This window comes from Erinaceus europaeus, chromosome 11 (genome assembly GCF_950295315.1).
Source record: "Erinaceus europaeus chromosome 11, mEriEur2.1, whole genome shotgun sequence".
Taxonomy (NCBI): Eukaryota; Metazoa; Chordata; class Mammalia; order Eulipotyphla; family Erinaceidae; genus Erinaceus; species Erinaceus europaeus.
The window spans coordinates 68,342,878-68,355,147 of record NC_080172.1 but is presented as its reverse complement, the minus strand read 5'-3'; the positions used below and the strand labels follow the sequence as shown (position 1 = coordinate 68,355,147).

At 40.8% G+C, this 12,270-nt stretch overlaps 1 protein-coding gene across 2 annotated transcripts in view; it reads left to right on the top strand.

The window, feature by feature from the left end:
- Positions 1 to 12,270, top strand: part of ELAPOR1 (endosome-lysosome associated apoptosis and autophagy regulator 1) — a 100,996-nt gene that overhangs the window by 42,183 nt on the left and 46,543 nt on the right. For both annotated transcript variants that reach the window (XM_060201962.1, XM_007529321.3), the window contains exon 2: positions 9,978 to 10,098. In XM_060201962.1, the coding sequence (XP_060057945.1) occupies positions 9,978 to 10,098 (121 nt within the window). The remainder of the gene's footprint in view (positions 1 to 9,977; positions 10,099 to 12,270) is intronic.

The window sequence follows — 12,270 nt, the reverse complement described above, 5'->3', positions numbered from 1 at the left end:
ATAAACCTATGCTTCTTGAGAACTGCAACTTTTTTCTCAAACACCACCACTTCACCAGAATCTTACACACAGTAGGCCCTCAACAGACATTGATATGAGTGAGCATCATTCTCCTAGAGTGTAAAAGACCAACATTCCAAGTTAATATCTACAGAGTTTCAACATTTAATTCCAAAATAGCAGGATGTTTGAGGGAAAAAAAAAATTTAACATGTAGCATTTATTTGTATAACTGCAATACAGTGCTTTCAAACAGTTGTCAACAGCAAACAAGGAAGTGTCAGGAACCACGATGGGTGTATCCAGTGAGATTGGTCTGGTGTCATTCTTGTCTGTTGTCTTAAGAGACTTTTCCTCACTAGTCCTTCTTGGTATTTCTTGAACTTGGCCAAGCAGTTAGATATAATTTAAATAAAATAAATACATATTATATGTATATATACATTCACATATATATGTTTATAATCTATTTTATAAACTTATAAGATAGCTCACCTGGAAGGGTGCCTGTTTTGCCATGCATACTACCCAGGATCAAGCCCAGCCCCCACTAAGCTGGGAAAACTTCCGTGTTGTGGTGTCTTTCCTTCTCCTCCTATCTCTCTCTCTCTGAGAAAGTCAGTCTGGAGTGGTAAAAACCTGGTGTTGACACAAATATATGTATATGTTTTATATATAACATAGATATACTTACATAGCCATCCATATATGTATATACATAATTTTATTTTGCAGTTTGACTATACAATTATCAGCTTTCTGTGGTTATTTATATATTTATATATATATTTTTATTTTTTGGGGGGGATTAATGTTTTACATTCAACAGTAAATACAATAGTTTGTACATGCATAACATTCCCCAGTTTCCCATATAACAATGCAACCCCCACCAGGTCCTCTATCATCCTTCATGGACCTGTATTCTCCCCACCCACCCACCCCAGAGTCTTTTACTTTGGTGCGATATATGCCAATTCCATTTCAGGTTCTACTTGTGTTTTCTTTTCTATATATTTAAAAAAGGAGACATGAACAAAACCATAGGATAAGAGTGGTACAACTCCACACAATTCCTACCACCAGATTTCTGTATTGCATCCCCTCCCCTGGTAGCTTTTCTATTCTTTAACCCTCTGGGAGTATGGACCCAAGGCCATTGTGGGATGCAGAAGGTGGAAGGTCTGGCTTCTGTAATTGCTTCCCCGCTGAATATGGGCATTGACTGGTTGATCCATACTCCTAGCCTGCCTCTCTCTTTCCCTAGTGGGGCAGGGCTCTAGGGAAGCAGAGCTCCAGGACACATTGGTGGGGTTGTCTGTCCAGGGAAGTCTGGTTGGCATCATGCTAGCATCTGGAACCTGGTGGTTTACAAGAGAGTTAACATACAAAGCCAAACAAATTGTTGACCAATCATGGACCTAAAGGTTGGAATAGTGCAGATGAAGTTTTTTTTTTTTTGGGGGGGGTCCTCCATTTTGCAGATAGCTAGTAGGCATATTTTAGTTATATTTCAAAGGGCCTGTAGCTATACTAGTTTGTTTGTTTTTTTCCTCTGAGCCTGAAATCTGATATGCAGGTGGATTCTGGGGTTCTTAATAGAAGAAATCAGAGATTAAACATTTCCATGTAACATAACCTTTCTTTAAAAGTTTTGTTTTTTATTCAGATCATGATAGGATACACATTCCATAAAATGCATCATCTTTACTTCATTTTAAGTGCACAGTTGAAAGACACTGAGTGCATTTACATTGTGGTCTCCCACCAGCAACATCTCATGCAGGCCTCCACTTGCAGGGGGAAAGCTTCACCAGCGGTGAAACATTGCTGCAGGTCTGTCTATCTATGTATCTACCTATGTGTCTATCTATCTCTATCTCTCTATCTCCCCTCTCCTCTGAATTTCTCACCAAGAAACAAAGTATTATCAAAAGTGACCACTTTTCAAAGCCTCAGTTTCTCTTATCTTTAAAATGGTAAGATGACAGTACCTCCCTCATCAGGTTATTTTAAAAGTTTCATTTATTTGTTATTATTTATTTTTACCAGAGCACTGCTCAGCTCTAGCTTATGGTGGTGTGGGGAATTGAAGCTGCGACCCTAGTGCCTCAGGCATTAAGAGTTTGTTTGCACAACCATTGTGCTGTCTCCCACACCCATTCATCAGGCTATTTTAAGATTGCAAAGCCTACTACTGTACAAAGTACTTACTGTATGTCAGCTTAACTATATTCACAACTGACCTATTGAACATAGAGGGAAAAAAGCACTAGGCAACATTGTGAACAGCTTGCTCAACTGTATACATCAGCCCTGCCTATAAGATATTTCCCTATTTTGCAGGCAAGACAGTGTGCCATAAAGAAGTTAAGCACCATGCAGTAATGGCCAGTTAATAAATTTTTTATGTTGTATGTATTATGCATTATTGTCTCACAATAAAGTAAAATAGAAGAATGAAGGGCAGGAGAAATAGCATAATGGTTATACCAAAAAGATCTTCATACCTGAGGCTCCTTTCAAGGTTCAATCCCCTTTATCACCATAAACCAGAAGTGGGCAGTGCTCTGGTCTCTGCTTCTCTCTCTCTCTCTCTCTCTCTCTCTCTCTATATATATATATATATATATATATATATATATATATATATATCTTTCTCTCCCTCATTGAAATAAGTAAAATATTAAAATTAAAAATAAAATTTCATTAATAAAATCATAAGAAAATATACTCAATGCATTTATTGAGAGAATATGCACCTATGTTTTTCAAACCCATATTTTTTTAATTAAAATTATTTATTTTGAATAGAGACAAATAAATTGAGAGGGAAGGGGGAAAAACAGAGATGGAGAGACAGAGAATACCGTAGCACTGTTTCACCACTCATGAAGCTTCCCCCTGCAGGTGGGGATTGAACCTGGGGCTTGAACCTGGGCTTTTGCAAACTGTAATATGTGCACCCAATCACCCTGCCCTTAAACCCAACTTATTTAAGGTAAAATGTATTTAAATAATTATTTAGAGTGGTCTGGGAGGTGGTGCAATGGATAAAGAGCAATCAGACTCTCAGGCAAGAGGTCTCAAGTTCTCAAGTACCAGAGTGATGGCTGGTTTTTTCTCTCCTCCTATCTTTTTCACAAATAAAATATTAAAAAAATAAAAATCATTTAGGAAATTAAATTACTGTTTTGAAAGAATGAATGGGGGAAAAGATACACCTGAAGGGCATGATTCTAGCCAGGAGCCATCCTGACCTGACAATTTGTTTACATTTTAATACATTAAAATTTGTCAGATTTGGGCTAGGGGGACAGCATAATTGTTATGCAAAATATTTTATGCCTGAGACTCTGTAGTCTCAGTTTCTATCTCCAGCTTCACCATAAGCCAGAGCTGAGCAGTGCTCTGGTATCTCTCCTATATATATAGATTTAAATATCTAATTTAAATAAATAATTCATCAATTTTATTAATTTTACTATTATGACATATCAGCTAAATTCATATACAGTTAAGTAAAACATCTCAAAATCCATTATATGATCTTTGTTCAAAACACAGAAGACAAGCATTCAAGTATTCTCATTCTGACATAGTGATCTGATTTCCAAGACTGAGACTAATTGTTAAATAATAAGTGTACAGTACTTTTGTTTGGAAGTTTGCTTTTATTCATTTCACAAGCTCATCTCATTCAATATCTAGATAGGAAAGACTGAAAATATGTGGGTCTGAGTGAGTCCCTTTTCTTTCAGAGCTGAAAGTTTATTCTTTTTTTAAAAAAATTTTAAATCTCTATTTATTTGATAGAGACAGCCAGAAATTGAGAGGAAGGGGGAGAAGAGAGAGAAGGAGACAGAAAGACACCTGCAGCACTGATTAACCGCCTGTGAAGCTTTCCCCTTGCAGGTGGGGACCAGGGGCTTGAACCCAGATCCTTGCACACTGTAACATGTGCGTTCAACCAGGTGTGTCACCACTCGACCCTGAAGGTTTATGCTTAATCAACTGTATTCATTTTAGGCAAGACCAATACCAACTTCAGCACTATTTCCTTTTCTTTCTCATGTTCTCAAGAGCACTACATGTGACTGGGTGGTTGAGTATGTGTGGGGGAGTGGGAAGTGTGCAGAATAACTCAGGTGCCGCCACCCCATTTCCAAACCCTTCCCTTCTTTTCCTGATGAACAGGTAACATCCTCTGCTTTGTGTACTCATTTAATTTTGTGATTTGCATATGTATCCTATCATTGTGCAAGGAAGGCAAGGAGGTAGTATTTACAAATGATATATAGTATATGTATATATTTAGTATATGTATCAATATATATGCTTCTCCATCTCTTTGGCCCTCTTTCTTCTCTTTCCACGCCATATCTCCACAATCTGGGCCCTTGTTGTCGTATTATTATTGTTGTTATTGATGTCGTCGTTGTTGGATAGGATAAAGTGGAGAGAGGAGGGGAACACAGAGAGGGGGGGAGAAAGATAGACACCTGCAGACCTGCTTCACTGACTGTGAAGTGACTCCCCTGCAGGTGGGGAGCCAGGGGATTGAACTGGAGTCCTTATGCCAATCCTTGTGCTTTGCGCCATATGCACTTAACCTGCTGTGCTACCACTCGACCCCGTGTCACTTATCTGTACAATGAGTCACCCTATTCTGCTTGGCTCTGGGAAGTTTGAAGATCAGATGGGACAATGTCTGGGTATAATGAAAGCACTATGCAAATGACTGGCATAATTATGCTAACAGGCAGAACACCAAGTCTATTTTTGCCTAGTTCACTTGATCCTTCACTTAATTTGCATAGGATGGCTCTTACTCCTCAGCTTTGAGATGAAATTCTTTAGGGAAGTGTCATTTTTAGATCTGAAATAGTTCTGTGTGCAGCTGCCCTGTTTATCTGGAATCTAGTGACATAAGGGAAAAACTAGAATTAGGAGGGAACACACACCCAGCGAGAGGCAGCCCAGGAGCACACAGAAGACTCTCCCATCCTGGTGTTCTTTCTTTCTAAGATGGCACATTTAAATCCAAAGTCAAAGACTCTCACCAAAAGCTAGGCACTCAATTCCACAAATTCTCCAGATTTTTCCTTCTTTGTATCTTCCCCCTTTCAGCATCTAAAGAGACGAGTTTATGTGTTGCAGTATTGAGTCACAAAACCCTAGATCACTAAATGTTAGGCATCCAGGAACTCCAGTGGCGCCACTGGTTAACATGCAGTACTTATACAGCATCCAGCAAATGTTTGTAATAGAAAAAAATTTAAATGAATTCTAAAATGGTTCTCTCATCAGTCTAAATTTCTGAAGCTACAGCTTGAAAACCTGTTTATCAAGTTTACACAAGTCTGAGATGTCACTGCTTTTTAAAAAAATTTTATTTATAAAATGGAAATATTGACAAAACTATAGGATAAGAGTGGTGCATTTCCACATAATTCCTACCTCCAGAACTCCATATCCAATACCTAAGGCTTCACTGCTCTGGGACGACTTTTTTTTTTCAGACAGAGACACAGAGGGAGAAAGAGAAAGACACCACAGCACTGAAGCTTTCTCCAGTGTGGTTGGGGTCTGGAACCTAGGTCATGTGCATAACAAAGCAGGTGCACTATCTGGCTGACTTGATGCCATTGCTTCCCACACTAGTTTTTTTTTTTTTTCTTTAGTATACCACAAAGAAAGGAAAAGTCCTGTCATAACAGTGTCTCCTTTCTGTGACATTTACAAGTCACAACTTGGTTTTACAGATATTAATATTTGAAAGAGTCGTGAAAGATGCATTTCAGAGTGGATGAGATGTAACACGTTTACCTTTCCAGAAAATGAAGCTTTGTTCTTTTGGTTCTGATGCAGTCTTAACATTAGCAGACTTCAGAGCTGTCACATTTGCATTCTAGGCTTCTTGCATTGGCACTTATTATATAATCATCTTTTCATGTGGGTTGAAAGGGACGTAAACTCTATTTTTCCTTTTGACTGCAGTTAATACAAAGTACTTGTGGGCTTGAATGTAGTTTTAGGAAACTATTGGTTATAAAATGCTTTCAGAACTCAAATCACATTAATTCTGTGGTCTCCTGTTTATTAAAAGATTTTTAAAGTGTTTTTATAATTTATATAATTTTATTTATAAAATGGATATATTGACAAGACCATAGGATAAGAGGGGTGGGTACATTTCCACACAACTCCCACCACCAGAGCTCTGTATCCCATCTCCTCCCTTGAAAGCTTCCCTGTTCTTTATCCCTCTGGGAGTATGGACCCAAGACCATTAAGTGGAAGGTCTGGCTTCTGTAATTGCTTCCCCACTGAATATGGGCATTGGCTTCTGTAATTGCTTCCCCACTGAATATGGGCATTGGCAGGTCGATCCATACTCCCATCCTGTCTCTCTCTTTCCCTAGTGGGGCAAGTCTGGGGAGGTGAGGCCCCAGGACACATTGGTGGGGTTGTCTGTCCAGTGAAGTCAGGTTGGCATCTTGGTGGCATCTGGAACTTGGTGGCTAAAAAAGAGTTAAGATACAAAGCAGAACAAATTGTTGGCTAATCATGAACCTAAAGGCAAGAATATTGCAGGTGAAGATATGGGGTCTCTGTTTTGAAAAAGCTAGTAGGTCTATTTTAGGTAGATTCAAGAGGCCCATGACTTTACTAGTTGTTGCCTGAGCCTGACACCTGATATGAAGGTGGACCCAGGTTATTGTCTGGGGAGATCGTGTTACAGTTGTAAAAAGGACTAGAAAAGGAGTCGGGCAGTAGTGCAGCAGGTTAAGCACAGGTGGCAAAAAGCGCAAGGACCGGCGTAAAGATCCCAGTTCGAGCCCCCAGCTCCCCACCTGCAGGGGAGTCGCTTCACAAGTGGTGAAGCAGTTCTGTAGGTGTCTTTCTCTCCTCCTCTCTGTCTTCTCCTCCCCTCTCCATTTCTCTCTGTCCTATTCAACAACGACGACAACAATAATAACTACAACAATAAAAAAACAAGAATAAATAAATAATTTTTTAAAAGGACTAGAAAGCTGGATCAGGGAAGAGAGCAGCTTCCAAATATGGGGAAAGTATATAAATTAAAAGTAAGTATTTTTAAAAATATATTTTTATATTTATTTATTTTCCCTTTTGTTGCCCTTGATGCTTTTTATTGTTGTTGTAGTTGTTATTGATGTTGTCGTTGTTAGATAGGACAGAGGGAAATGGAGAGAGGAGAGGAAGACAGAGGGGGAGAGACAGATAGACACTTGCAGACCTGATTCACTGCTTGTGAAGGGACTCCCTTGCAGGTGGGGAAACAGGGGCTCCTTACACTGGTCCTTGGGCTTCGAGCCACATGCGCTTAACCTGTTGCCCTACTGCCCGACTCCCAAAAAGTAAGTATTTAAGAGCATTTGACTTGTCTATTTGTGTTTCTTTTTCTCTCAGCCGGTACTTTTTGTTGTTGGTGCTAGGTTTTTCTAAACTTAACACTTGATTTGGTGGTCTCATAGTGTTAATTTGATCATTCTTAATTCTGGGAAAGCTACTGAACTACAAGTTTCAGAGAAATGAGGTGTGAATAGGCTTATGTGATGAGAACATACCAGTTGCCAGAGCTAAATATGATGTTTTCTTAAAATGCAAAATAGGAATCTGTTGTGTTTTAAGGAAGGAGAGAGCACAAGGAACACAGGGAAATAGAAATTCAGCTTCTGGATCAACAATGGTAGAGAATGTTCCATCCTTTGAAGGGAGGCTGGACAATATATTCTATGCTACACCTGAGGAAGATGGGTCCTAATATTGGGGCAGCTTGGAATGTTCCTACTTATGACCACAGAATGTGAGCTCAGATCTACAGGGATGCAGAGGTCACATAGACTCCTAAACTGAATATGGACCCCCTGATCACATCAAATCGATGGGGTTTACAATCAATATTTATACATCTTTCCCATATTTGGGAGCTACTCTCTTCCCTGATCCAGCTTTCTGGTCCTTCTGCCAGCCATGATATCACCTCCCCAGACAATAATTAGGATCCACTTGCATATAAGAATTCAGGCTCAGGCAAAAAACAAACAAACAAACAAAAAACCAACACTAGTATAGCCACAGGCCCTTTGGAATATAACTAAAATATGCCTGCTAGCTTTCTACAAAGCAGAGAGCCTCCCAACTCTTCACCTGCACTATTCCAGCCTTTAGGTCCATGATTGGTCAACAATTTGTTTGGCTTTGTATGTTAACTCTCTTTTCAGCCAGCAGGTTCCAGATGCTAGCATGATGCCGACCAGACTTCCCTGGACAGACAACCCCACCAATGTATCCTGGAGCTCTGCTTCCCCAGAGCCCTGCCCCACTAGGGAAAAAGAGAGGCAGGCCGGGTGTATGGATCACCTGTCAATGCCCATGTTCAGTGGGGAAGCAATTACAGAAGCCAGACCTTCCACCTTCTGCATCTCACAATGACCATGGGTCCATACTCCCAGAGGGTTAAAGAATAGGAAAGCTATCAGGGGAGGGGATGGGATACAGAGTTGTGGTGGTGGAAACTGTGTGAAGTTGTACCTCTCTTATCCTATGGTTTAGTCTATGTTTCCTTTTTATAAATAAAAAATTTTTAAAAAAAGAATAGTGAAACTCAGAACAGAAATACATATAGAAAGTATATGTTCCAGGGATGGGGTGCTGGCACATGTGACTGAGCATACATGTTTCAGTGCTCAAGGACCCAGGTTCAAGCCTTCAGTCCTCACCTGCAGAGGGAAAGCTTTGCAAGTGGTAAAGCAGTTCTCTCTCTCTCTCTCTTTCTCTCTCTCTCTCTCTCCTCTCTCTCTCTCACTTTCCCTGTCTCTATCTCCCCTACTCTCTTGATTTCTGGCTGTCTCTATCCAATAAATAAAGATAAAAAAATTTAAAAGACCTGTTTGAAAAAAAAGTATATGTTCCAGAGAAATGGAAGAATAATATTTGCAATATTTGCTCTAACTGGCAACATTTGTATGCAGTTATTAACCTACTCAAAATGTGTAAAACTACATAAATATTGACAATAATGGAAAAAAAAAAAAGAAATTCAGCTTCTGGGACAATTCTCCACCATCCCCTATCTTTATTTTTTTGAACCTACGCATGGCTCAACTCTGGCTTATAATGGTATTGGGCACTGAATCTGGAACCTCAAAGCCTCAGGCAAGAAAGTCATTTGCGTAACTACTGTGCTGCCTCCCTATTCCCTACTGCCTCCTTTCCTTTTTTTTTTTTTTTTTAAGACCAATCCTATCATTCAGATTATATTTGCTCTTGAATTCTATGGTTTGGGACAAGAACCTCACCACTGCCACCACCACACACACACCTATATCCTGTTCTTTAGTTACCTTTGCATATCTTTCTTGTCTGTGAGAACATTATTTATTCACAACAGTAAAGACATGTACACACAGAAGCAGGCTCTAAAGACTAGACTGTGGGGGAAGCCAGCACCGTGGTGGCACTCCTGGTTAAGCGCACATAGCACCAAGCATAAGGATCCAGGTTTGAACTTCCAGCTCCCCACCTACAGGGGGGACGTTTCACAAGTGGCAAAGCAGGTCTGCAGGTGTCTATCTTTCTCTCTTTCGCTGTATCTCCCCTTCCCTTCTCAATTTCTCTCTATCCTAGCCAGTAAAATGGAAAAAATGGCTGACAGGAGCAGTGGATTCATAGTGCCAGCACTGAGCCCCAGCAATAAACCTGGAGGAGAAAAACAAAATAGACTGTGACCTCGTGGTGAGGAGTAATTGTAGGTGTGGAGGATCGTAGCTCCTACATGTGCTCCATAGCTATCATTTGGGTACCTGATGCCTCACTCCCCGTTGGGGTCCCAGGACCAGGACTGTGTTGATGAGTGTTGGCCATGGTACTAGGCAAGATGTGGGTGTAAAGTGTTAATGTCTGCTTGCTGTTAATGTACTGTCTGCCCCTGTTCTCTCTCCCTGCAGTCTGAGTACCACTATGAGTACACTGCGTGTGACAGCACAGGTTCCAGGTGGAGGGTTGCTGTGCCGCACACACCAGGCCTGTGCACCAGCCTCCCTGACCCTGTCAAGGGCACCGAATGCTGTAAGTAAACAACTCTCCGGCTGCAGGGTCACCCTGCTCTCAGCTCTGGCCTCTGCCCCCACTTCCCTGCCATCCAAGCTGAACCCTCCCTGATTGACAGTGCAGCTGCCCAGGGGAGTCAGAGATTCCTGCCCTTTCCAATGCTAACCCCCATCCTAACCTCTTTAGAGATCTGGTGTCAAAAATGTTATTTTATTGATGCAAACTAAATATCTGATGTTGCTTTTATTATTTAAAAAAAATCATGTCACCAGGGTAAAGTATCACTTAATTCCAGCAGCTTTCCACTTTTTCCTGACTGCATACATTTTATTTTACTTTAATTTTTTAAAGCTCTTTAATTATTTCTACTTTTTTATTTATTGGATAGAGACAGAAATTGAGAGGGAAAGGGGCGATAGAGAGGGGGAGAGGCAGAGGGACACCTGCAGTACTGCTTCACCACTCACGAAGCTTTCCTCCTGCGGGTGGGGACTGAGTGCTCGAACTCAGGTCCTTGTGCATTGTAATGTGTGTGTCTAACCAGGTGCGTCACCACCTGGCCCCTATTTTATTTTATTCTGTTTTGTTTTGTTTTATGTTTTCTCTTGTGTGTTTCTCTTCAACCCACCAGCCACAATTAGTCATTAGGGAAGATTGTGACTTGCTTTCATTCTTGAAAAGGAAGCCTGAGAAGATGAATTTCTGCAAAGACAGGCCTTTAAAATGCACTGGGTATCATTTTGGAGGTCAAGGGAAGCCTTCCCTGACTGTGGAGCTGACTGTACAATAGGAGAGGCTGTGATTTGCCCACTGTGCCTTCCCCTCCTGTGTGACTCTGCAGTCACAACTTCTCTACATTTGGTAGCTATTTAAAAGACAAAATGATAACAGTAAAAACTCTGGAGCCACAATCAAGGCACATTTGATGATCTGGAAAGGAAGGCAAAGGCATTTAACTCTACAATAGCTTAGTATCCGCCAGGTTTGATGCGTGAGCAAACGTTGATTTTACATATATATATTTAATTAATTATTTATTTTTGTCTTTATTTATTTATTGGCTAGAGGCAGCCAGAAGTTGAGAGGGAATGGGGAGATACAGAGGGAGAGAGACAGACAGACACCTGCAGATCTGCTTTAGCACTTGTGAAGTTCTCCCCAGGCAGGTGAGGACTGGGGGCTTGAAGCTGGGTCCTTGTGCACTGTAACATGCGCGCTCAACCAGGTGCACCACCACTCAGGTCCCAGAAAACAAACCCTTGTTAAACTGATCAGTGGGTATTACTAAGATCTGAGCAAACCTCAGATCTTAAGGCACAGGCTTTGCCTTAAGAAATTCACAGTAGGGAGTCAGGTGGTAGCGCAGTGGGTTAAGGGCAGTTGGTGCAAAGTACAAAGACTGGCATAAGGATCCTGGTTCAAACCCCTGGCTCCCCACCTGTGGGGGGGTTGCTTCTCTCCCTCCTCTCTCCATTTCTCTCTGTCCTATCCAACAACAATGACATCAATAACAACAATAATATAATAAAGGCAACAAAAGGTAATAAATAAATAAGTAAATAAAAGAAATTCACAGTCAGGCGGAGGTAGATAGCATAGTGGTTATGCAAAGAGACTCTCATGCCTCATGCCTGAGGCTCCAAAGTCTCAGGTTCAATCCCCCAAACCACCATAAACCAGAGCTGAGCAATGCTCTGGTAAAAAAAAAAAAAAAAAAAAGATCTTCACAGTCTGGTAGAAGGAGCATTCATCTGTCCATTTATTTTTTCCAGCAAGAAAGCCTCTAAGGTGCTTCTGTTTTTTTTTTGTTTTGTTTTGTTTTGTTTGTTTGTTTTTGTTTTACTGGAGCACTCAGAAATTCTGGCTTCTGGCACTGGGGATTGAACCTGGAACCTTTCTTGCCTCAGGCATGAAGGCCTTTTGCATATCTATTACTACTGCCCTCTCTGGACTAGTCACTGAGCTACCATCCTAGAGGAGTTCAGAGCCTGGCAGGAAGCATACATCCATGTGAGGTGTCACAATAAGACAGAAAAGGATGGGAGTTAAGGATGTTTAGAGATCAGGAATAGTTGGGAGAACCAGTGGTGCAAAAACTTGGATATAGATGAACACTAGACAGACACACTTATGGAAGAATGTGTTCTGATGTGAACAAGACAGAAAAGGTGATGGTGTGGGTGGGGCAGA